The following is a 26,231-nucleotide window of genomic DNA, read 5'->3' on the forward strand; positions in this document are numbered from 1 at the left end:
GACAGAGCGAGACTCCGTCTCGGAAAAAAAAAAAGACACAAAAAAATTATCTGGGCATGGTGGCACTCATCTATAGTCCCAGCTACTTGAGAGGCTGAGGCAGGATTCACTTGAACCCAGGAGGCAGAGATTGCAATGAGCTGACTTTGTCATCCAGTGTGCACTCCAATCTGGGCGACAGAGTGAGACTCTGTCTCAAAAAATAAATAAATGAATAAAAATAAGTAAATAATAAAAAAATAAAAAGGGGGCAGTAATCACTAACACTGATCACACCCTTACTTAGCTTCATTCTAAGTCCTTGGCTACCTGATTTATTCCTCACAGTGATGCTTTCAGATAGTGATAATTATCACTATTCTCATTTTGCAGGTGAGGATAATGAGGAATCAGGATTTTAAATAGTTTACCAATGTGTCACCCAGCTACACAGCTGAAGAACTGGGGCTCAAACCCAGGAAATCTGACTTTACAGCAGAGGTCGGCAAATGTTTGCAGTAAAGGTCCAGGCAGTAAACAGTTTAGGTTTCATAGGCCCTATCGCCTCTCCTGCTACTTAACTCAACTCTGCCATTGTCCCCATAAATGCAGCCATAGACTATATGTAAACAAATGGCCGTGGTTATGTGCCAATAAAACTTTATGAAAACAGCCAGGGGGTCAAATGTGCAGGTCTCCAGCAGGCATCTACCCCGTACTCTAGAGCCCACATTTAAAATTTCCACTCATAGAAATGTCATGAGAAATCAAATTACACATACGTGTTCAAAAAAAATAGTTCATTATCATTAACTTGGGAGTTTTAAAACCATACATTAAGGAAACTCTTGGAGAGATTCTTTTTTTAAAAAAAAATTTGACCTCTAAGAGCACAGAACAAGAGAGATTATTTCTAATTCATCTCCTTCCCTGTGGGGAGGATTGCATTTAAGCTGGCCATTCTCTTTTAGCGCTGCTCTGTTCTTAGCACATAAGTGAAATACACTCTCCAGCCACTTTTCCAGAAATACTAGACATGGGGTGGGACAGTGTCCTCCTCTGAAATTCTCTCCTGGTGCTAACTGCTGGCAGTCAGCAGAAGGTCTCACTCATAAAGATGTTCAATAAAATGGAGTTCATCTTCATCATCTTAATTATTTAACATCATTATATATTACATTGGCAGTAATATGGCATATGATAACATAATTCGTTCTAAGTGTAAGAGGATAAGTAGAACTTCTACTGCATAATTTCCATCTGTCTCTAAATATAATTAAACAAGAAATGTGCAGATTTTCAATCCTCAGCTACGTGTGATAGCTGGCTCATTCCCTGAAGTCTGTTTTGGCCCACCGTCCATCCTTGCTTGTGCACTTTACTAAGCCACTGTCTTCATTTTGATACTCAATCAATGTTTGTTGAAGGAAGGTTTGTGACCACCTAGGACTGAACAATCTTACATGGTTTTTTATGTTCCCTCCCACCCCACTGCCATTGTTTCTAGCATGATGCCTTGTACAAAAATAAGTAATCTTTAAATATTTATCACTATGGATAATGCTATTAAGAAGGAAATCGGCTGGGTGCGATGGCTCAAGCCTGTAATGCCAGCACTTTGGGAGGCCGAGGCGGGCAGATCACGAGGTCAGGAGCTCAAGACCAGTCTGGCCAACATGGTGAAACCCCGTCTCTAAAAATACAAAAATTAGCTGGGCGCAGTGGTGCGCTCCTGTAGTCCCAGCTACTTGGGAAGCTGAGGCAGGAGAATCCCTTGAACCTACAAAGCAGAGTTTGCAGTGAGCCGAGATTGAGCCACTGCACTCCAGTCTGGGCGACAGAGTGAGACTCCGTCTCAAAAAAATAAAATAAAGAAAGAAAGAAAGAGGGAAATCACAGTCCATTTAATTATTTGACAAATATTTATCGTCTTTTAAGTGCCAAGCTTTGAGGAGTTTATGATAATAAAGAAGAGACATAAATTCTGCTCTCTCAGAGTTTACATTCTAGTTATAGAAAAAAGGCTAAAAAAAAAAACAAAAAAAACTGCAGTAGTGGTATGTATTATGAAAAGGCAGATGTTTATAATAGACCGTGGATTTGACCTGGTGGACACTAGACTAAGGTTGACAAGATACAGAACTTCAGGTTTATCTCGTGCTTTTAATTCCTGAGTTTTTGGTCTCTTGTCCCCTTATAAACACTACTCAGGCCTCCTGCTTGCTTAGCAGAATAGTTCATAAACAAATTTATAAAATCGTTTCTATTCCTCTGAATGAAACGCCTGGTGCAAGAGCTACTCATTCTTTCACTGAGGACTCAGCCTGAACTTCCTAGTCATGGCTAAAGCTTTGTGGCTGTCCGCTGTCTACCACAGAAAGTGAGAGACTTAGACCCTTCACGATCTGGTTTTATTTTCTTTTTGAGCCTCATCTTATGCCCCATATCCACCTCCTACATTTCAGCTATTCGAGACTATTCCAGCATTTTTGCAAATGCCCACCTTTGCTCATAATGTTCCCTCTGCTCTGTCTCCTCCCCTTTCTTCTTTTTTTTTGATGGAGTCTCGCTCTGTTGCCCAGACTGGAGTGCAGTGGCATGATCTCAGCTCACTGCAGGCTCCACCTCCCGGGTTCAAGCAATTCTCCTGCCTCAGCTTCCCAAGTAGCTGGGATTACAGGCACATGCCACCACACCTGGTTAATTTTTGTATTTTTAGTAGAGACAGGTTTTGCCATGTTGCCCAGGCTGGTCTCGAACTCCTGACCTCAGGCAATCTGCCTGCCTTGGCCTCCCAAAGTGCTGGGATTACAGGCATGAGCTACTGTTCCTGACCTCCCCTTCCTTCTTCACCTACCCTTCTAAACTGTGAACTCCAAGAACATGCAGTGGCCACCACTGTATCTCCAAGCATCTAGCACAGCCTCACATGCAGCCGGCGCTCAATTAGTGTTTGAATGAGCAAGTGAATGAATCAATTCACATGCAAATATTGTTTAATCATTTATTCTACCACATCATTGCCTTTTGCCTATAGACCTGTACAGATGTTGACTTTAGTACCAGTGAATTGACTGTATCCCGGAAGTCCATTTTCAGTGATTGTTCATAGTGTGTCTTTAAAAAAACAAAGTGTAGCCGGGCGCGGTGGCTCAAGCCTGTAATCCCAGCACTTTGGGAGGCCGAGACGGGCGGATCACGAGGTCAGGAGATCGAGACCATCCTGGCTAACACGGTGAAACCCCGTCTCTACTAAAAATACAAAAAACTAGCCGGGCGAGGTGGCGGCGCCTGTAGTCCCAGCTACTCGGGAGGCTGAGGCAGGAGAATGGCGTGAACCCGGGAGGCGGAGCTTGCAGTGAGCTGAGATCCGGCCACAGCACTCCAGCCCGGGCGACAGAGCGAGACTCCGTCTCAAAAAATAAAATAAAATAAAATAAAAATAAAAAAATAAAAAAACAAAGTGTAAATTTTAAGTGAGGGTTATTGCATTGTTGAAGAAACCAGTAACGACATTTGAAAATAGCTCAAGTCTTAAAAACCAGATTGTCAGCAGTTCTTATGTGTCCATGTAGCAGCGGGGTCTGAATTTAAATGAGACAGTTGGATACTTTAGACTGATTTCGGCAGTGATGTTTGTATGACCCAGGCCTGTCAGTTTGCTGTGATGACAAGTCAATTAGACAACAGAACCAGTCTTACAAGCCTTTATGGTAGTTGTTGTTTTGTTTGAAAATTAAATTGATAGTGTTTCAACCAAATTAAATAAGTATTATGGTATCATAGAGACACTTACCTCAAACCCTTGAAAAATGTTGCACATTTCTCAGTCTTGATAGCTTTGACTTTTTTTTTTTTTTAAGTAGCAACTGGGTCTTGCCATGTTGCCCAGGCTGCTCTGGAACTCCTGGGCTCAAGTGATCCTCCTGCCTCAACCTCACAAAATGCTGGAATTATAGGTGTGAGCCACTGTGCCTGGCCAGCCTTGACTATTCATAAGAGCCAGATCAAGACACCAGGCCCATGTTGAGGGAGAGCTGTAGAAAACAACAACTTATTCTCTACTTAAAAAGTACCTACCACGTGTGCCAGTATATAACCATATTACACAACTCCAAGATAGACTCCACCAGTAATTCTCAACAGAAAGCAATTTTGTTTGTACCCCCTGCCCCCAAATTTGCAATGTCTGGAGACATTTCTGGTTGTCACAACATTGTGGAGGTGGGGGCGCTTTTGCGTCTAGTGGGTAGAGGACAGGGATGTTATGAAACATCTTAAAACGCTCAAGACAGCCCCCCATAACATGGAATTATCACAAATGTCAATAGGGCTGAGGTTCAGAAGCCCTGGGTTAGAGAACACCTGTATTCCCTGTGCAGCTCAAATTCTGGGATTTTATGAAACTAAATAATATATGTGAAATAAATTTTTTGGGGGGGCAGAGGACAGAGTCTCACGTGTCACCCAGGCTGGAGTGCAGTGGTGCGATCTCAGCTCACTGCAACCTCCACCTCCCGGCTTCAAGCAATTCTGCCTCAGCCTCCTAGGTAACTGGGACTACAGGTGCATACTACCACGCCTGGCTGAGTTTTGTACTTTTTTTTTTTTTTTCAGTAGAGACAGAGTTTCACCATGTTGGCCAGGCTGGTCTCGAACTCCTGAACTCAGATGATCTGCCCGCCTCAGCCTCCCAAAGTGCTGGAATTACAGGCGTGAGCCAGCTTGCCCAGCCTGAAAGAATTTCATAAATTGCAAAACACTATATGAATTCAAGCTAGTGTTAAATGACAGAAGCCACTGTGGCTTCTCCTTCCTTTTCCTTTCTGGTATCTGTCAGTCGACCTTTCTGCTCCTTGCCAGATCCCTCAAAGGCTTAGGTCAAAGGAGCCAAGGTAAGGAGTGAAACTAGAAGTCCCTCCTACTGTTTGTTCATGCATTGGAAAAACGTTGGCCCAAGAGGCATATGTGTGCTGAATTTGTGGGTTTCATTTTTGTTTGTTTCAGCATTACCCCATCAACCTTTTGAGACAAAGTATAAGTAATGCTTATTTAAAGGGAATAAGGCTGGGTGCAGTGGCTCACACCTGTAATCCCAGCACTTTAGGAGGCCAGGGCAGGTGGATCATTTGAGGCCAGGAGTTCAAGACCAGGCTGGCCGACATGGTGAAACCTTGTCTCTACTAGAAAAAGGCACTAAACTTAGCTAGGCGTGGTGGTGCATGCCTGTAGTCCTAACTACTCTGGAGGCTGAGGCAGGAGAATCACTCAAACCCGGGAGGTGGAGGCTGCAGTGAGCTGAGATCGTGCCACTGCACTCCAGCCTGGGCGACAGAAAGAGATTCCGTCTAAATAAATAAATAAAGGGAACAAGATAATAGATTCCTAACTGGTATCTGTGTGTTGCCAAACCCCTGCAGAAAATCTCCCCACTCCACCCCTTTCAGGAGGGTGGCTTCAGCCCTCTTGTAGTACACAGCAGGCCTCCCTGAGAACCCACAGCAAAAGGCTGCATTCTCAGGTGTGTGTTGATAGAAACGCCTGGGAAAATTGAGCCTCTTGGCTTTGCATCTGTTTATCATACACAAGCATTCATTGAATGATGCGCTTTGAAATAACAAAATCTGTACAATCATCAACACAATTAAGACCCATTATGAATGAACACTTTCTCAGATGAGCGAGGGGTGGGCAGAAGGCATGGCCCAAAATGTCATTATTCCGTTGTATCTTCAACCTCTCAGGATTTTACCTAAAGAAAGGAGAGTCAAGGAGAGATGTTTACGTGCCCCAAGGGCTATGTTTTTCAATAGCAAGAGGTCCCTGCCTGTTGATAGAAAAAAAAGAGCCTGTGTTTCAAAGTCTTCAGCTTATTGTTTGGCCTCCCAGGTAAATTCCGTGTTCTGCCTCCATTTTGAGTGGAACTCCTTTTCCACTTTCAAACTCTGAGGTAATAGAAACATCCTGGTGCCAGGGACCTGCCCAAGGGTGGGTGTGTCCTCTCCAATGTTTATTCTACTGGGTGGTGGTAACTTGGACCAAGGCAGTAAGATAAATGCTCAGGGTAAGGCCAAATCTTGGAAACTTTTTGCAGAAACTGTTTTTCTCTCTGATTTCCTACCCCATCCCCTCCCTCACCCTGAGTTTGGGGCAACATCTTCCTTTACCAAATAATCAAATAATTTTTCTGTAAACCATGAGGTTATTCTGAACTTTTGTGGCAGACACCTCTAAAACACAAGCTATGGCTTTCAAGTGACATTCTTTAAAGTAATAATAATTGCCAACCTTTTTAAACAAATTGTGTGCCACACATTGTCAATTGTCACTTAGTCCTGGTGCTATTACTAGAACCATCTTAGAGATGTGGAAATAGAACTAAGGTGATTTGCCTGAGGAGACACAGCTAGTAAGTGGTGCAGTCATGACTCGAACTTAGATCTCTGACTCCAAAGCCTTTGCTCTTATGTGCATTGTGTGTGTTAGGTCATGCTTAAGAAGTGATTATTAGGACAAAATCTTATGGTATGAATAAGGAACATCAAAATAGGAATCTAACCACAGAGATAGAATTACCTCTTGGATCAACACATTTTAAACCCCTCCACTGAATTAAATTCCAGGTAGTGATTGGAAGACACTGTACCCCACTGTATGTAGCTTCAAATTGCAGTTTGTCAGCTGGTAAGCAAATAAAGCTCTCCCAAGAATTGCAAATTGCATACTCATCTCAAACACACACACACACACACACACACACACACACACACACACACACACACACTCACACTCCAAGAGCTGTGAACCAAAGTTAACTGGTAGTCTTATTTATTTATTTTGAGATGGAGTCTCACTCTGTCACCCAGGCTGAAGTGTAGTGGCACAATCTCAACTCACTGCAACCTCTGCCTCCCGGGTTCAAGCAATTCTCTACCTCAGCTTCCTGAGTAGCTGAGATCACAGGCACCCACCACTATGCCCGGCTAACTGTTTTGTATTTTTAGTAGAGATGGGGTTTTACCATCTTGGCCAGGTTGGTCTTAAACTCCTGACCTTGTGATCCACCTGCCTCAGCCTTCCAAAGTGCTGGGATTACAGGACTGAGCCACCGCTCCCGACCAGTAGTCTTATTAATTCTAGAGTAAACTCATGCATGTTTTTGATCCTAGGTAAAGACTGGTATGTAAACATTGAAAATATTTCCCAGTAGTACACTGGTATCCTTTGCCCTCTAAAATGTCCCGGTTCAAAGTTAAAATCCTAATGAAAGGTACTCTGAACCAATGCTGAAAAGAGAATTCAAATCCTTAATGATGTCTGCTTTACCTGTTTGCCTTGAAATTTTATTTCAGCCCAACAAGTTCAAACTCTCCCTAAAACATAACGAAAATCCCTAGTTCAGAATAATAATAGCATGATTTGAAAGTATATTTTTTTCTGCTTGTTTTATATATGAAACTGTGAGTAAATGATTTATTTCAAATATATTGCCATGTTTATTTAATGCTAGCAGCCTTCAGTGAAGACTCATGCTTTTTTAGTATTGGGAAGAATAGCTGTGTGCTGGGAGGGTCCTACCTCAGGGAATTTGGCATTTACATAGATGGCTGGACCTATTGCATCCAATGTGGCAAGTCTCTTCATGTTCTTTCTGGGAGAGCTTCTGTAAAGTGCTTTAGCCAAGGATTAGGTGAGAAACAGGCTTACACATGGATGCATAAGCCACATCACCAGTGGAGAATCACACTCCAGACAGCTTACCTGCTATGAAAGGAATCTGGGAGACTCTGATACACCAGTCTCCACCAGAACTCACAGGCTAGTCTTCTCTACTGACTGGTTTAAAGTTGGCCGGGATAACCTCTTGCCTGTTTTCCTGTAAACACAGAATCCTACATAGGGGCAAGATTCTTCCCTCTAGTTGTTTTTTTTTTTTTTTTTTTTTTAAGTTTGTCTTTTTTCCGTTTTTTTTTTTTCTTTTTGAGACAGGGTCTTGCTTGTCACCTAGGCTGGAGTACAGTGGCATAATCATAGCTCACTGCAGCCTTGAACTCCCAGGCTCAAGTGATCCTCCCACCTCAGCCTCCCGAATAGCTGGGACCACAGGTGTTACGCCACCACACCCAGCTAATTTTTTAAATTTTTGTAGAGATGGGGGTCTCACTATGTTGCACAGGCTAGTCTCAAGCTCCTGAGCTCAAGCAGTTCTCCTGCCTCAGCATCCCAAAGTGTTAGGATTAAAGGTATGAGTCACCACGCCCAGCCTTAAGTTCAATTTTCTTGTGCTAACATTCCTTGATCACTTTGTGCTAGGTTCTGCACTAAGAACTTTACACCAATCATTTTATTTAATCCTCATCACAGCCCTATGATGAAAATCAGACTCCCAAGGTTCACATACCAGCTCTGATGCTCATTAGCTGAGAATCTACTTAGCCTCTCCGTGCTTCAGCTTCCCTATCTGTAGGGTAGAGACCCTAGTAATATCCCATATAGACATTGTGAGGATTGGAATGAGTTAATATGCACAACAAGCATAGCACTCTGCCTGTCACATAATAGGCATTCAGTAAACACTAGTTAATACAGTCATCATTTTAGAGATGAGAATATAGATTTAATGCTGTTAAATGACTTTTCTCAAGGTTCACAGCTAGAAGTAGAGGAACTAAGATTTGGACTTCAGACTCTCTGGCCCTAGAGACTTGCATTTATTCAACATGCTATGAAGCCTATAAACCAGAATGCCCAGTCCTTTTAAAACTGTCACGTGGCGAATGGATGAAATTGGCGGACTCCGTGTTACTTATCTAGATATTTTGATTTGCTCACAGATAAGTTTCTACTTCTGATGTATAATTATGATTCATTCTGTCCACACTTCTGCCCCAAGCAAGAATCTCAACATTCAGGATACGGTATTTCACACTAGTCCCCAGACACCCCTGATATATTTAAAAGCAAAGTTCTGATGGCATGTGGGCTTTAACTTGGGAAACTATGCCCTTATCAGAAACGAATGTTAACAATGTTGAGGTGTACGACCCTTTTGAAGCAGGCTCTGGTCAGTAACCATGAGTACAAATACCTTAATTCTCAACTATTTGGCATTTGAAGCGTAATTCAGTTAACTGAGTTCAGTTAACTCAGAAGTCAGCTCCACAAGGACGAGGTCCACCATAGCTAGCACAGTATCTGGCACATAGCAGGTGGTCAATAACTATTTTCTGAGTGAATGAATGAATGAGTGAATGAAAACAAACCCTCTTGTATCTCTTTTGGAATTTTAAGAAATTATCATTAATATGTAAGTGTCAGGAGCTGAGCCAACAACCTTCATCAGAATGTTAGAATTTAAGGCTGGGCACAGTGGCTCATGCCTGTAATCCCAGCACTTTAGGAGGCAGGAAAATCACTTGAGGTCAAGAGTTTGAGACCAACCTGGCAAACATGGGGAAACCCCGTCTCTACTAAAAATACAAAAAGTAGCCGGGCATGGTGGTGCGCACCTGTAATACCAGCTACTCAGGAGGCTGAGGCAGATGAATCACTTGAATCCTGGAGGTGGAGATTGCAGTGAGCTGAGATGGCGCCACGGCACTCCAGCCTGGGCGACAGAGCGAGACTCCATCTAAAAAAAAGAAAAAAGTTAGAATTTAAAAATTGGTCCTGAAATTAAGTTATCATTCAGCATAGGAGGACTATTATACGTAGCAAGCAGAATCTATGTGACTTAGCCTCAAGGATGTGCTCTTCCACATCTCCTAGCCCAGGGGTCAACGAAGGTGGAGAGTAAATACCTTAGGCTGTATGGGCCACACTGTCTGGGTTTCAACTATTTCACTTTGCCATTGTAATATAAAAGCAGCCATTCATTATCTTTTCTTTTCTTTTTTTTTTTTTTTTCTTTCAAAGGATACGGCTGCGTTCCAATACAATTTTATCTATAAAAACAAACAGCAGACCATATTTGGCCCACAACCATAGCTTGCCAATGCTGATCTAAAGCACATATAAATATAGTAAGTTAAGCATTTTTGAGAGAAGGGTCATATTAACTGTATAGTTGTCTTTTTCAAAGTAGCTTGAAAATCTTTTCCTTTTTGTTATTGTTTGTAATTGTTATTTGTTTTGTTATTGTTGTTGCTGTTGTTTTTGAGACAGGATCTCACTCTGTTGCCTAGGCTAGAGTGCAGTGGCGCAGTCGTGGCTCACTGCAGCCTCAACTTCCCGAGCTCAGGTGATCCTCCCACCTTAGCCTCCCAAATAGCTGGGACTACAGGCACACACCACCATGCCCAGCTAATTTTTGTACTTTTTGTAGAGATGGGGTTCTGCCATGTTGCCCAGGCTGGTCTCGTGCTCCTAAGCTTAAGCAATCTGCCTACCTCGGCCACCCAAACTGCTGGAATTACAGGCATGAGCCACTGCGCCCAGCCTCATTTATCCTTTAATATATCTAAGCGTTTGGCATCTGAATTAATTGAGTAGAGCAGCACACCATATAATGTATTTAATATGGTATATTAAACATGATAATAAGGAGAATAAAACTTGTAGGCCATAAGATTTTTTTGAATGTGTTAGCCTGAGTCAGGGTACCTTTTTTTTTTTTTTTTTTTGAGACGGAGTTTCACTCTTGTTGCCCAGGCTGGAGTGCAATAGTGCCATCTCTGCTCACCACAACCACCGCCTCCCAGGTTCAAGGGATTCTCCTGCCTCAGCCTCCCAAGTAGCTGAGATTACAGGCATGTGCCACCACGCCCAGCTAATTTTGTATTTTTATTAGAGATGGAGTTTCTCCATGTTGGTAAGCCTGGTCTCGAACTCCTGACCTCAGGTGATCTGCCTGCCTCAGCCTCCCAAAGTGCTGGGATTATAGGTATAAGGCACTGCGCCCAGCCCCGTGTACCATTTTTTAATGGCCTCTAATGAAATCCTGATTTTATCGACTCTAATTTTTGTCTTTTTTGCATCTCTGAACCTTCTCGCTTTTTTTTAAGGATTTTGTTTTTACTGTGGTATATTATACATAACATTTTACCATTTTTAAGTGTATGGTTCAGTGGCATGAAGTGTATTCACCTGTTGTGCTGCCATCACCACCATCCATCTCCAGACCTTTATTGTCCCTAATTAAAACACCCACACCCATGAAGCACTAATTCCCCACTCCTCCCTTTCTCCAGCCCATGGTAACCACTAGTCTACTTTCTGTCTATGAATTGGACTACTCTAGGTGCCTTATATAAGTGGAGTCATATAATATTTATCCTTTTGTATCTGGCTTATTTCACTGTTAGCATAATGTCTTCAGGGTTCTTCCATATTGTAGCACATATCAGAATTTTATTCAAGGCTGAATAAGCCAGGCACAGTGGCTCACACCTGTAATCCCAGCACTTTGGGAGGCCGAGGGGGGTGGAGCACCTGAGGTCAGGAGTTCAAGACCAGCCTGGCCAACATGGTGAAACCCCATCTGTACTACAAATACAAAAATTAGCTGGGCATGGTGGTGTGCACCTGTAGTCCCAGTTACTTGGGAGGCTGAGGTGGAAGAATTGTTTGAACCTGAGAGGTGGAGGTTGCAGTGAGTGGAGACTGCACCACTGCATGCCAGCCTGGGTGACAGAGTGAGACTCTCCAAAAAAAAAAAGAAAAAGAAAAAAGGCTTAATAATACTGCATTGTACATGTATACCACGTTCTGTTTATCATAATCCATTGATCAACATTTGGGTTGCTTCCATCTTTTGGCAACTATAAATACTGTTGCTATTATACGAGTATCTATTTGAGTGTTTTGGGTATATACCTAGAAGTGGAATTGCTGGATCAAATGGTAATTCTATGTTTAATTTTTTGAGGGACCATCATACTTTTTTTTTACAGCAGCTGTACCATTTTATATTCCTACCAGCATTGCATGAGGGTTTCAGTTTCTCCACGTCCTTGCCAATGCTTATTTCCTAGCTTTTGTTGTTTTTATAATAACTATCCTAATGAATGTGAAGTAGTACGTCACTGTGGTTCTTACTTGTTTGTATGCAATACTTGTAGTTGGTGTAATAGACATAGCAAATTTGGATATTACATTAATCAATGTCTGGCTCTAATTAGATATATATGCATGTATGTATGCATTGATTCTTTTCCTCCAAAATTACAACATGGTTTATAAGAACATATGAACAATAAGATAAATAATACAAACAGCTCAATTCATGTCACTGGGAAAACTGAAAAAATAGAAGAAAACTAAAAAATGAAACTATAACCCAAATTAGATGAACAAGAAAGTATGTTGTAATGTCCCCTACAGTTACTAAAATTGGAGTGAAAAAAATCAATTGTGAACTTCCTGGTGGCCAAAGTAAAAATAAAAACAGGGTCGCTAACATGGTTTGTTTACTACAGCAGATGAAAGCACAGGAAAAAAAGGCTTTTCTTGGCTCATTGATGTAAGAAATACGCTATCGCTATTTTAAAATATGTAGAGATAATTGTGTTACTGACACCAGCAGATTTCAGACAGAAAGCAAACAGATTTTTTCTTGTATTATTGGGGTTGGGATTGGCAATGACTCCATAGCCTGACTACTGTAAGACTGTTTTTGTGGGTAGAACAGTAGTTTCAAAGTGCAGTTGGGGTGACAGGAAGACAACTCCACCTATCTCAGCAGAGAGATAAGTTCTATTCCCTTGGACTTTAGTCAGTTAATGTTGTATACAGTACAACAGGTAAGAGCTTGAATTGTGTCCTGTGTATTTATATACATAGCTGGCATTTCCTGCCCAGGTCACAGATTGTAACTACATGGGTGTTTATACAAATAGTCTTCTTAAAAATATATCCTTATCTTCCATTTGGAAAAAGGGAAAGGTCTTTATGTTCGAATTTAATGTTGAAATTTCTTGGTTGGGTGCAGTGGCTCATGCCTGTAATCCTAGCACTTTGGGAGGCCGAGGCAGGAGGACTGCTTGAGCCCAGGAGTTCGAGACTAGCTGGGGTAACATAGTGAGACTTCATCTCTATTTTAATTGGGATCTTTTTTCTTTTTTTCTTTTTTTGGTTCCTTTTTTTGTGGAGAATAAGGTCTTTCTATATTTCCCAGGCAGGTTTCGAACTCCTGGGCTCAAGTAATCCTCCCACCTCTGCCTCTCTAAGAGCTGAGATTACAGGCACAAGCCACTGTGCCTGGCCCTCCATCTCTATTTTTAAAAAAAGAAAAAAAAAAAATCTTTTTCAACTTGAAACTACAGAAACTAATGTATTGTTTTCCAAGTATACTATAAAAAAATTTCATGATACCTGGAGATGTCAAACCAGCTTCCAAGCACTTGAAGAGGAAAAAAATAATAAGAATAGAAGCCACATGTAACAGATATTTTTAAAGAACTGAAAGTGTTTATCTTAAGAATTACTCTAAAATTGAAAAAATTGGTCTAAGATTTTACTCAAAAGTTTGGATGAAAAATAATAACTGACATTTCTTGAGCATTTATAATGTTCAAGGCACCATTCAAAATGCTGTGTATGTATTAACTCACTCCTCTAAACTTAATGAGGTTAACACTATTATTATCATTCCTATTTTATAGGTAGGGAAACTGAGGTGAGGCATGGAGCAGCTAACACTAGCAAGTATTAGAGCTGAGATTCACACACAAACATATGCAGTCTGGCTCCAGAAGCCACATACTTACCTGCTAAACCATACTGCCACTTGATACTAGAACAGATTAACCACAGAAGGACTATTTTGGCCATCTGGCAAATAAATAGCTTAGATTTATTTTGTTTCATTATAGTTTTGTTTTTTCCTTCAGTGATCAAATTCATTTTTATTATCCTTGAAATTTTCCTTAATATTCTTGTACACATCTCCTAGTCCTAAATTTTAAAAAAATGCATGGTACTCCAGGGTCTAATTAACTGATGAAACCTTATACAGCCATTAAAGATTATGTTTTTACAAAGATTTTTAAGAATATGGAGGAATGCTTATAACATAAAGTAGCACCGTGTAAATTAGGAAGAAGCCAGGCTTCCCCCTCCCACCTCCTCAAGAAAACATCTGGAAAACAGATAGGAAAGTTTCATTGTGCTATTATTGGGTTGGAAAATTAGGAATAATTTCTTATGTACTTTTCTTAACTTTCTATAAAATTCAACTGAATGCTTTTATAGTCCAAAAAAATGAAGTAGATTTCATTTTCTAAAGGCAAATTGGAGCCCTTCATTACAAAAGTATAGCCTGTAGCTGTTCATGATAATCTTATTGCATAATTTAGAATCATTTCCACAGAGCCCTTGGCCATATAAGCGAAGGTGGCACAGTTCAGACCTGCACTGTGATATGTGGGTGTTTAATTAAATTTAAAATCCAGCTCCTCAGTCACACTAGCTCCATTCCAAGTGCTCAGTAGCCACATGTGGCAAGTGACAGCTTTTCTAGCATCATAGAAAATTCTATTGCCCAGTATGGGTTTGGAAGAAAAAGCAGGGAATGTGGAGCCAGAAAACTTGGAATCAAGTCTACCCTACAAGCTGACACTTGCTGTGTGAAATGGGGCAATTTACTCAACCTCTCTCAGCCTATTTCCCCATGACCAAATTGGGACTGAAGATAATACCACATACCATATACAGAGGTTAAGAAGATTAAGAGAATGCAGGTGACAGTTCTCCGAAAACAATAGTGTGGTTTACCAGGTAGATGCTGCTTCCCAGGCCTCCAGCTTGAAGTCAGTCTAGCTTTTCGAGGACTGATTCCAAATCTTTGAATGCTTCACACCAAGAATTTTACCTGAATGCCACCATCAAAATCAGATTAGCTCTTATTACAGTTCCTAGACCAAGTCTGTGGCAATGTGGGCATTTCATTTCTTCCTTGTAAAAAGCTTTAATACACGGCTCTGTCTATACAGTGACACCTCCTAAAAGTTTTCTTTAATAATTTAAAATCTTCACTGTATTTCCATTCCTACAGAGAAAAAGACTCCCTTAAAAAAGAAAAGAAAAAAGGTTTGTTCACCAAAGAAATAACGTGGAGTTTGTCAAATTCCATATAACAAGGAAATCAGGCGGAGTTAACGGTGCAGGAATGAAGCAAAAGAACGTGAGGTTTTTTACCAACAATGATAGCAGTTTCAAAAACCTTCAAAGCTGTCGGGGTACTGATGAAATGGAAGTACTTGCTCATTCTGATTTTTTTTTTTTCCTAACTCATTTCTGGTTCTTGCTGCAAGACAACTTGACTATTTTAGACAAGTGTAGGGCTGCTGCATTTCCAGAACGCCTCCATCCTATTTCTCATTTAAACCACTTCACCTTCCCTGTGGCCTATTAATGCATACTTGCAAGGCTGCGAAACAACCCAAAGGAGGCAAGATCCAGCGGTTCCCCACTCAAGCTCCTTTCTGCTTCCCCAGGTTTCCGCCAGCTGTGGATGCCTTTGACATTATGACCGCAGAGGATTCCACCGCAGCCATGAGCAGTGACTCGGCCGCCGGGTCCTCGGCCAAGGTGCCCGAGGGCGTGGCGGGCGCGCCCAACGAGGCGGCACTGCTGGCGCTGATGGAGCGCACGGGCTACAGCATGGTGCAGGAGAACGGGCAGCGTAAGTACGGCGGCCCACCGCCTGGCTGGGAGGGCCCGCACCCGCAGCGCGGCTGCGAGGTCTTCGTGGGCAAGATCCCGCGCGACGTGTACGAGGACGAACTGGTGCCCGTGTTCGAGGCCGTGGGCCGCATCTACGAGCTGCGCCTCATGATGGACTTCGACGGCAAGAACCGCGGCTACGCCTTCGTCATGTACTGCCACAAGCACGAGGCCAAGCGCGCAGTGCGCGAGCTCAACAACTACGAGATCCGCCCGGGCCGCCTGCTAGGCGTGTGCTGCAGCGTAGACAACTGCCGCCTCTTCATCGGCGGGATCCCCAAGATGAAGAAGCGCGAGGAGATCCTGGAGGAGATCGCCAAGGTCACCGAGGGCGTGCTGGACGTGATCGTCTACGCCAGCGCGGCCGACAAGATGAAGAACCGTGGCTTTGCCTTCGTGGAGTACGAGAGCCACCGCGCGGCTGCCATGGCTCGCCGCAAGCTCATGCCCGGCCGCATCCAGCTGTGGGGCCACCAGATCGCCGTGGACTGGGCCGAGCCCGAGATCGACGTGGACGAGGACGTGATGGAGACCGTGAAGATCCTCTACGTGCGCAACCTCATGATCGAGACCACAGAGGACACCATCAAGAAGAGCTTCGGCCAGTTCAACCCTGGCTGCGTGGAGCGCGTCAAGAAGATCCGCGACTACGCCTTCGTGCACTTCACCAGCCGCGAGGATGCCGTGCACGCCATGAACAACCTCAACGGCACTGAGCTGGAGGGCTCGTGCCTGGAGGTCACGCTGGCCAAGCCAGTGGACAAGGAGCAGTACTCGCGCTACCAGAAGGCAGCCAGGGGTGGCGGCGTGGCCGAGGCAGCGCAGCAGCCCAGCTACGTGTACTCCTGCGACCCCTACACGCTGGCCTACTACGGCTACCCCTACAACGCGCTCATCGGACCCAACAGGGACTACTTCGTGAAAGGTTAGTGGGGGCTCTTCTCCTGGGTGGGGCCCTCAAGAACTTTGCCTCCTAGGCAGGGGGCACCAGGGATATCGTGGCTGGCATTTGCTGAGCTGGTAGGTGCTGAAGGCCCTCCCACCCTCCTTTTGGGTTTGCATTCTGGGTCTAGTTCTTTGCTGGCACCGAAGTCCGTCACTTCTGCAGCATTGATAGAAATACAGGTCGTTCTGGGGTGAGCGGTAAAATCACATGGATGTGCAAACACTGGCATTCTGCCTTGCCGGCGTCCACCGGGTTAGGGGCTCATCCACCAATCTCTTGGTGCTTGGGTTAAAACCTGCTTGTGCGGGCGCCTGTAGTCCCAGCTACTCGGGAGGCTGAGGCAGGAGAATGGCGTAAACCCGGGAGGTGGAGCTTGCAGTGAGCTGAGATCCGGCCACTGCACTCCAGCCTAGGCGACAGAGAGAGACTCCGTCTCAAAAAAACAAAACAAAACAAAACAAAACCTGCTTGTTAAATCTTAATCTTAAATCTTAAGTTGTTGGTGGAGTCAATGATTTTTAATTTTGTTTTTTGTTATCATTGGTTAGGATATAATGAAACGCAGCATTACCTGGAAAATAAGATACATAGGTTCTGGGTCCTGTTCTCTGATTAACTAGGTCTGTGACTTTAGTCACTTTAGTCTCCCCTGGCCTGTTTTCTCAAGCATGAAATGAGGAAGGTGGACTAGCAAATCCTCTTCCAAATCTAACTTTAAAAAAAAAAATTATTTAATTGTGTATATATATGTATTTGGAGACAGGGTCTCACTATGTTGCCCAGGCTGGTCTTGAACCCCTGGGCTCAAGCCATCCTCTAGCCTTAGCCTCCCAAAGTGCTGGGATTACAGGCATAAGACACCGCACCTGGCCCCAATTTTTTTTGGGGGGAGTGGGTATTCTATGAATGTTTTTCTTTACTGAAATTGCAGATACAATCCTAGAAACTCACCCTGCAAGTTTGCCTCTTGTACTAAGCAGACATGCTTAGGATGCAAATCTAGGCTGAAAGAGAATGTTGGAAGCATCTTTACCAGCCTATTAAAGAGCAAAGGTGTAGCCACCTGCAACTTAGACTGGAGCAGTTAAATGCTGAGAACTGAGGGCTGAGGTCTGCCTCCAGCACCATCACTGTTGGTTGCTCATCATCTTTTGTGTTGTTATTACAAGCAGGCAGCATAAGAGGCCGAGGGCGAGGTGCAGCTGGCAACAGAGCCCCGGGGCCCCGGGGTTCCTACCTCGGGGGATATTCTGCTGGCCGTGGTATATATAGCCGATATCATGAAGGGAAAGGAAAGCAGCAAGAAAAAGGATATGAACTTGTGCCGAATCTGGAAATCCCTACCGTCAACCCAGTTGCCATTAAACCTGGTACAGGTCAGTATAAACCAGATTGAGAATGCACCCATTCAGCATAAATCCCAGCCCTTCTGTTAGAAGTGAATCCAAGCCTTTCTCGGGCTCTCACAGGGGTTCCTCCTCTCCCAGGCAGCTAGAGACAAGGCAAAAAGAAAGTGGCCCCCTGGACCTCCTTATCTAGAACTTCAGGGGATGGTGTAGCTTTGACCATGGTCAAATCAAACTTGCCTGAAGTAAGGTTTTCTTTTTTCCTTTTTTTTTTTTTTTGAGACAGAGTCTCGCTCTGTCACCCAGACTGGAGTGCAGTGGCGTGATCTCGGCTCACTGCAAGCTCCGCCTCCTGGGTGCACACCGTTCTCCTGCCTCAGCCTCCAGAGTAGCTGGGACTACAGGCGCCCGCCACCACGCCCGGCTAATTTGTTTTTTATATATATATTTTAAGTAGAGATGGGGTTTCACTGTGTTAGCCAGGATGGTCTCGATCTCCTGACCTCATGATCCGCCCGTCTCGGCCTCCCAAAGTGCTGGGATTACAGGCGTGAGCCACTGCGCCCAGCCGTGCAGTAAGGTTTTCAAAGGGTTGTCACCCATTGTTAGGCTTTTTCTCAGTCTGTGGCTAAGTAGGGAGAGTTGTGGGGTGAATAAAGGAAGAACATGAGGCTCTCTGTATCTTCTGTCAGGTAAAACCTATCTTTTCCTTACTCAGGCCTATTTCTGCCCCAACCATCTGATGTCGGAGGGTAGAGCTTATTGGCCCATTCTGAGAGTTGTTGGGAAGGGCAGAAAATTCCTCTTCAGAAGTCAGCAGCACCTTTTGTCCCTTGTCATGGTCTGAGCAAATAAGAATGCTTGGGGACAAGGCAGTGGTCAAAGTTTTGTTGTTGTTGTTGTTTGAGATGGAGTCTTGCTCTGTCACCCAGGCTAGAGTGCAGTGATCTTGGCTCACTGCAACCTCCACCTCCCAGGTTAAGTGATTCTCCTGCCTCAGCCTCCCCAGCAGCTGGAACTACAGGCGCGCACCACCATGCCGGTTACTTTTTGTATATTTAGTAGAGGTGGGGGTTTCACCATGTTGCCCAGGCTGCTCTCGAACTCCTGATCTCAAGTGAGCCGCCCCCCTCAGCCTCCCAAAGTGCTGAGATTATAGGCATGAGCCACCGCACCTGGCCTTTGGTGAACGTTTTTGCAGCCAATTCCCTGGTTTCTAATTTCCAGCACTCATTTCCTCCTCTAGCTGGATCAGTAGATTGGGAGTAGGGATGCTCAATAATTTCAAGCCAAGGACCTTGAACTTTGCTTTCACCTCCAGGCCCCACAAACCTGTTTATCAATGTTGTTAGTGCCCATGGCCATCTAACGTGAGGGTGGTCTTCTGATCCAAACCTGCAAAGAACATTAACTCCATTGTGTGAGTCTAGCACGAACTCATGCAGCACCCTGCAGAAGCATCCAAACACATGGAAAACTCAGTCCGTGGGTGATTGGCGTGACCCTCCTCCAGACGCCCTCCCTGGCTTCAGCAGGAGGATTTTTCCCAGCTACTCTGATTTTCTTCTGGTTGAGATTGTACACTTCTTTCCCTAACTAAAATAGAGTCAAGGAATCTGTGCATTTGGGACATAGGTACGCATTGGCCTCATAGGGTTAAAAAGTATTTTGCTAGTTGAACCTTCTTTTGATGATTTTTTTTTTTTTTTTTTTTTTGCCTGTGTAAAAATTCTGCAATTTCTGCAATTAAGTGACTCCTTAGACTAGATTGCCTTTTAAATGTCATTGGCACTGTGGGCAAAGTAAAACTGATCCTACAGCTCTGTAACTTAATAAAATAGAGCCTGGATATGGGAGTTGTCGCTTCTACTTGTTGGGAAGGGGACTCCTGTTGGCAAGTTACAGTAGCTTAAGGTTTAACAAGAGAAAAGAACTGTTAAATAATCTTTAGTCATGTAAAGTTGTGTCCTGGAGGCTGAGGTAGAAATTCCTGTGGGCTGATAGCCAGAACAATTCATTTACTTCATACAACCCCTTGTAGCTTAAACTCACAACCCTCTCTGGGCCCCATCCGTTGGCGTTGGTGTCTATTTCTGATCATCCGGAAAATGAGAACATAGTATTTTAGGAGAGGCACCAGGGTGGTGGTGAAGTATCTGCGCGCAAGACCAGTGGAAGATATGGTTGGAAAGGCAGGTAAAATATTTGATTCAGGTTTTAGGTATATTTTATCGAATGGCCATACCATTGTTTAGCTTATAATCATTTGTCTCTTTACCTTTGATTGAGTCTATCCTTATTAGAATAAATGTACCTACAGTTGGAGAAAACCAGAAATAGAAAGATTCTTTGTGTACACATTTCATATTTTTGCTTATCCTTTCAACACACACAAACACACACATACACCCCCCCCCGCCCCCCCACACACACACATCAGGGCTAGTATCTTTCCTTTTGATCTCTTCTTACTGTACCTTGACATTCAATAGCTGCTCTCTGTTTGAATCTCTCGCTGAAATCATAATTTTGGACTTGCAGAAATTCTTTGAATTGGGAGGTCCCACTAAAAGCCAATCACTCCACAGCTTCGCTACTTTGAGTGGACATGAAGAAATTGGGGAATGTGCTATTTTTTTTTTTTAACCATGTGTTTTTCCTTGAATCGGTAATGCTAAAATCTGAAATACAGGGTGGGGAGGATGTACGCAGGTCTGAGTTCTCAGAATGAAACCCTCAACAGCACCTGTTTCTTAAATAGTGGTGAAAGTGAAAAAAAGGCAGTGGGACTGGTAATGAGTGAGGTGAGTAGGAAGGAACAGGCGGGCCCAACTCTCACAGGCGGTAGGCCTCAAGCCTCTGATCTCACTTCTTTATCTAAGCCTGTTTTCCCATAGTCAGAGGCCCTTTCTTGCTCAGTAGGACATCAAGAATAAGATTCAAACTGATTTTTCCGTAGAAATAGAAAATATTGGTGCAGAAGCCTAACTCTAGGGGTCTCTTCCACGACAGGCAGGGGTAGTTACCTGCCACCGCCTATCGCTTCCTCTTGGGGAGCAGGCATCTGGGTACATGGCTTGTACTGAGAGAACAATAGTGAGCTTGGAGAGGCCCCTGACCTCTAAACGTGGTTCTAAAAAAATATCTTAGGCTGGGTGCGGTGGCTCACACCTGTAATCTCAGCACTTTGGGAGGCCAAGGCAGTTGGATTGCTTGAGCTCAGGAGTTCAAGACCAGCCTGGGCAATGTGGCGAAACCCTGTCTCTACAACAACAACAGAAAATAGCTGGGCAAGGTGGCCTGTGCCTGTAGTTCCAGCTACTCAGGAGGCGGAGGTGGGAGGATCGCTTGAGGTCAAGAGATTGAGGCTGCAGTGAGCCTTGATCACACCACTGCATTTTAGCCTGGGCCACAGAGTGAGACCCTGTCTCAAAAGAAAGAAAAGTTTTTTTAAAAATAAAAATAAAAAATATCTTAGAGCAAGTGCTAGACCCCCCCTCAGCGACTGAAAGTGATTGACCCATTTTTCCTTCTTGCTTCTCTTGCAGTAGCCATCCCTGCCATTGGGGCCCAGTATTCCATGTTTCCAGCAGCTCCAGCCCCTAAAATGATTGAAGATGGCAAAATCCACACAGTGGAGCACATGATCAGCCCCATTGCTGTGCAGCCAGACCCAGCCAGTGCTGCTGCCGCTGCAGCTGCTGCAGCCGCAGCCGCAGCCGCCGTCATTCCCACCGTGTCGACGCCACCGCCTTTCCAGGTAGAGTTCTTATTGCAGTCGTTGTTATTTGCGTGTGAAGCCTCTCTTTATCCTGGATTCATTCAGTATTCAGCACTGAGAATTTACCGTGTGCCTGGCTCTCTGTTACAGCTATGCAGTTGGGTGACACAAAGCGTTTTGAATTTGAATCATGACAGAAAAAAATAATTGTAATTAATTGTACTACCCTAATAATATCATTGTTAAGGGTGGGAATCAATATGTAAAAGTGATGTGTAATTTTTCATAGTGTCGTAATATTGTGCATATATGTTTTTTAAATAGCACTGGGTAATTTTTAGCTCATGGTATTAAAGAGCTGACGCACAAAGTCCAGGGAACGATTTTACATTTTCACATTTCACACTGAGGCTCAATGAGGATTTCTTTAAAAAATGTTAACCCCCAGTGGGTGGGTGTATATGCGTGTGTGTGTGTGTGTGTGTGTGTGTGTGTGTGTGTGAAGAGAGAGAGAGAGAAAGAACATCTGTATAGATATGTAAAATTTGAGTAATCCCAGCACATAGGGAGGTCAAGATAGGAGGATCACTTGAGGCCAGGAGTTCAGGACCAGCCCAGGCAACATGGTGAGACAGTGTCTCTCCAAATATATATATATATTTTTAATTAGCCTGGCATGGTGGCATATGCCTGTAGTCCCAGCTACTAGAGAGGCTGAGGCAGGAGGACCATTTGACCAGCCTTGAGGTCAAGGCTGTAGTGAGCTGTGATTGCACCACTGCACTCCAACCTGGGCAACAGAGTGAGACCCTGTCTCAAAAAAACTTTTACAAAATATGCCCGTAATCCTCTCCTCCAATCATATCTCCCATTGTTCCCCTATCTCTTCCCAAACTCATCTTACCATGTTGGCCTCCTTCCCCACCTTTGTTCATACTGTATCCTGGTTTCTTTATTCTCATCTCTTCCATAGAGTCTTCCCCATCCACCTCCTACAGAAATGTTCTCTCCTGTACTCCTCATTACTACATCATTACTTGGCCTATGGCTGCCAGTGTGTTCTATCTTCCAAGGAAAATGAAGCTCCTCCAAACCAAAGACTGTGTCTTGTTTCTTTGCATCTTGACCTCATAGGACATAGGGAGGACATCCATTTAACAGAAGAAAATCTTGTTAAAGCTGTTCTCTGTGAGGCAGTGAATCGCGAATACTAATCACAAGTACTCAGGCCCAAGATCCCTTATCCAACTGAAAAAGAATTATCCAGGCCACTTTTTTTCATTTTTGATTTTTGATTTTTTTGAGACAGAGTCTCACTCTGTCACCCAGGCTGGAGTGCATGGCTCACTGCAACCTCAACCTCCCTGGTTCAAGTGATCCTCCCACTGGCCTCCCAAGAAGTTGGGACCACAGACACACACCACCATGCCCGGCTAACTTTTTTATATGTAGGGACAAAGTCTTGCTATGTTGCCCAAACTGGTATTGAACTCCTGGGCTCAAGCGATCCTCCCACCTCAACCTCCCAAAGTGTGGGATTACAGGCCTACATTTTTTAAAAAACAGAGATTGTTAGACTCTAATCCCTGAAGATTCCAATTTAGTCATACTGGGCTGGGGTCCTAGAACTGATATTTTGCACAGCTCCTCAGTGATTCTGAAACAGAGCCAGGCCTCTGACCCTTCACAGTAGGATGCTGTTTACTTGCTTTTGCTCACTCTGAACACTAGTCTTGACTGTGTTATTCAGAAAGGGCAGACTCACTGAAGCTTATTTGTCTTTCAGTCTGTCATTAAGTATTCTTTAACTTGGGATTTCTGAAAGACAAAAAGAGGAACTGTTGTAAATGACACTGTAGAGTAACAACTAAGTGTAGTTACGGTACTTGTGGACTGACAGTAAATATTTACAATAACTTAGCAGCAGTACTTAGTGGAATTTTGATAATAATTTCTAATTCTTCTTTACTAAGAAACTCATGAACATTTGTCTTTGATGTGCACTGTGAGTTCTGGTCAGGTCCAAATTCCAGGCACCATAATCATGTTCTGACTATTTCTGTCTTCTCCTATCAGTCTGCACTGGCTGTTGCCATCGGGGTTCTTTTTTTGTTTTTTTTTTTTTTTTTTTGAGACGACATCTAACTCTGTCCCCCAGGCTGGAGTGTAGTGGCGCGATCTCGGCTCACTGCAACCTCCGCCTCCCAGGTTCAGGCGATTCTCCAGCCTTAGCCTCCCGAGTAGCTAGGACTACAGGCACGTGGCCACCATGCCTGGCTAATTTTTTGTATTTTTTTAGTGGAGACGGGGTTTCCACTTCATTGAGCCACAGTCTGAAATGTGAAAATGTGAAATTGTTCCCCGGACTTTGTGCGTCAGCTCTTTAACAGGTTTCACCTGTTAGCCAGGATGGTCTTGATCTCCTGACTTCATGATACGCCCTCCTCAGCCTCCCAGAGTGCTGGGATTACAAGACCATGAGCCACCACACCCAGCCACCAGCAAGGTTCTTATTTGCAGTCTTTGCTTATCCTCCCCTAGCTTTAATCATCCTCCCCTACGTTGTAGGCGTTCAGGGTGTTCCTGTTTAGCCATTTAGTTAAAGCAAGGAGAACCGCTCCTCCTTGACAAGAGGGAAGACTGCGGGGACTCTTCACCTGAATTAGAGGCACATTTTTGGGGGGTTTTTGTTTTGTTTTGTTTTTTGTTTTTTTGAGATGGACTCTCACTTTGTCACCCAGGCTGGAGTGCAGTGGTGGGATCTCAGCTTACTGCAACTTCCGCCTCCAGGGTTCAAGCGATTCTCCTGCTAGAGGCACTTTTTAAAGATGGGTAAATGTTTCTCCCACTACCACCATTGTGTTTTTCTTTATTCCTGCTCTTTGATCTGCTGTATTATTGCAATTGTATAGTGGTCCCCCCTTATCCATGGGGGATACATTCCAAAATCCCCAGTGGATGCCTGAAACACAGATATTACCAAACCGATAATATACTATGCACAAATTTTTTTTCCTTCTTCACAGTTTCACAGATAGAAAATTTCTTTCTTACTGTAGATCTTAGCAACCTCAGCATAGGATTTTTTTCTTTCCTTATTAAGTAGAGAACTTTCCCCTTTTCACTTAGAGGAAGGCCTTTAGTGCTCCTCGTTGGCATATCCAAAATGCCAGCATCTGTACTCTTGCACTTTGGGGCTGATATTAAGTAAAATAAGGACTCCTTGACGGTCAGTCTGGTAACCCAGATGGCCACTAAGTGACATGGGCGTGGAGCACAGACAGAGTGGCTTTTCTGGACAAAGGGATGATTGGTGTCCTGGGCAGGACAGAGAGGGAAGGCATGAGATTTCATAGAGCTACTCAGAAGGGTGCACAATTTAAAACTTATGAATTGTTTATTTCTGAAATTTCAGTTTAATATTTTCCGACATCAGTTGATCACAGGTAGCTGAAACCATGGAAAGCAAAACCAAGTGCTTCCCCATATATTCTCATTTTACAGATAAGAAAATTAAGGCCCAGCAAGGTGACAGAACTGCTAGCCAAGAGTAGAATTGCGATTAGGAGATCAGGTCCCTGATCTGTGTATGCTCTGTCCTTATAGTATGGTGAATGCCATATAAAAAGAACATCACACGAATGAAAAGAGAAGCCATGGGTTTGGGGACCTACTCTTGATTCCAGGCCATAAGCCAGTGCACATCTATGTGCAAAACTTAGTGTTTGAGTGGGCAGCCTGAACCCAGGTATTGGGCCAGCCTGTAGCACATGGCAAGGTCTCGCTCACATGTTGCCTTCCCTGCCATTTCCTCTCCCTTTTTGCACTGGTTATTAAACCTACATCCACACATGTGGAAAAGATGGCTTGTGTCTTGCTGTGAACACAGTCTTTCCAGTTCCGGAGCTCCTCTCGCTGTTGTAAAATGTCGCTGATGAGACACTCATTGTTTAGTGTTTAGGAAGCAAGTTAACATAGGGCTAAAAGTGCAGACTGCAGAGTCACACATTGCATTGCTTAAAAGCTGTGCCACTTTGTGCAGGTCATTTAACACTTCCACACAACTCCATATAATCATAGTACCAACTGTACTGGTGGCTGTGATGATTCAATACTGTCATACATACAAATAAGGCACTTAGAACAATGCCTGGCAGACAGTAGTCTCTGAGTTTGGGGTTTGATTTTGTTGTTTTGTTTGAGACAAGGTCTCACTTCCATTGCCCAGGCTGGAGTGCAGTGGTGTGATCTTGGCTCACTGCAACCTTGCATTCCCAGGCTCCAGTGATCCTCCTGCCTCAGCCTCTTGAGTAGCTAGAACTACAGGAGTACGCACCGCCATGCCTGCCTAAGTTTTGTATCTTTTGCGGAAACTCCTGGCCTCAGCATCCCAAAGTGCTGGGATTACAGGCATGAGCCATCTCACCCAACCTCTGAGTTAATTGTTATAATTATAATTATAATTATAAATTAAAATTATTATAAATTATAATTACTATCTGATTATAGTTTTTAAAAGTACTCTTAGGCTAGAAGTTCCTTTGAGCACAATTTTGGAACTCTGATTTGCAAATTT

General features: G+C 43.7%; 1 protein-coding gene across 4 annotated transcripts in view; it reads left to right on the forward strand.

Moving 5' to 3' along the window:
• RBM47 (RNA binding motif protein 47) overlaps positions 1–26,231 on the forward strand; it is a 206,901-nt gene that overhangs the window by 176,192 nt on the left and 4,478 nt on the right. For 2 of the 4 annotated variants that reach the window (XM_023224487.2, XM_023224488.3), the window contains 3 exons: positions 15,414–16,567; positions 17,758–17,964; positions 21,483–21,694. In XM_023224487.2, coding sequence (XP_023080255.1) covers positions 15,445–16,567; positions 17,758–17,964; positions 21,483–21,694 — 1,542 coding nt within the window. In that variant the 5' untranslated portion in view covers positions 15,414–15,444. The remainder of the gene's footprint in view (positions 1–15,413; positions 16,568–17,757; positions 17,965–21,482; positions 21,695–26,231) is intronic. The other 2 variants (XM_023224489.2, XM_023224490.3) reach the window with 2 other exon arrangements.

Source organism: Piliocolobus tephrosceles, chromosome 3 (genome assembly GCF_002776525.5).
Source record: "Piliocolobus tephrosceles isolate RC106 chromosome 3, ASM277652v3, whole genome shotgun sequence".
In the NCBI taxonomy this organism is placed as follows: Eukaryota; Metazoa; Chordata; class Mammalia; order Primates; family Cercopithecidae; genus Piliocolobus; species Piliocolobus tephrosceles.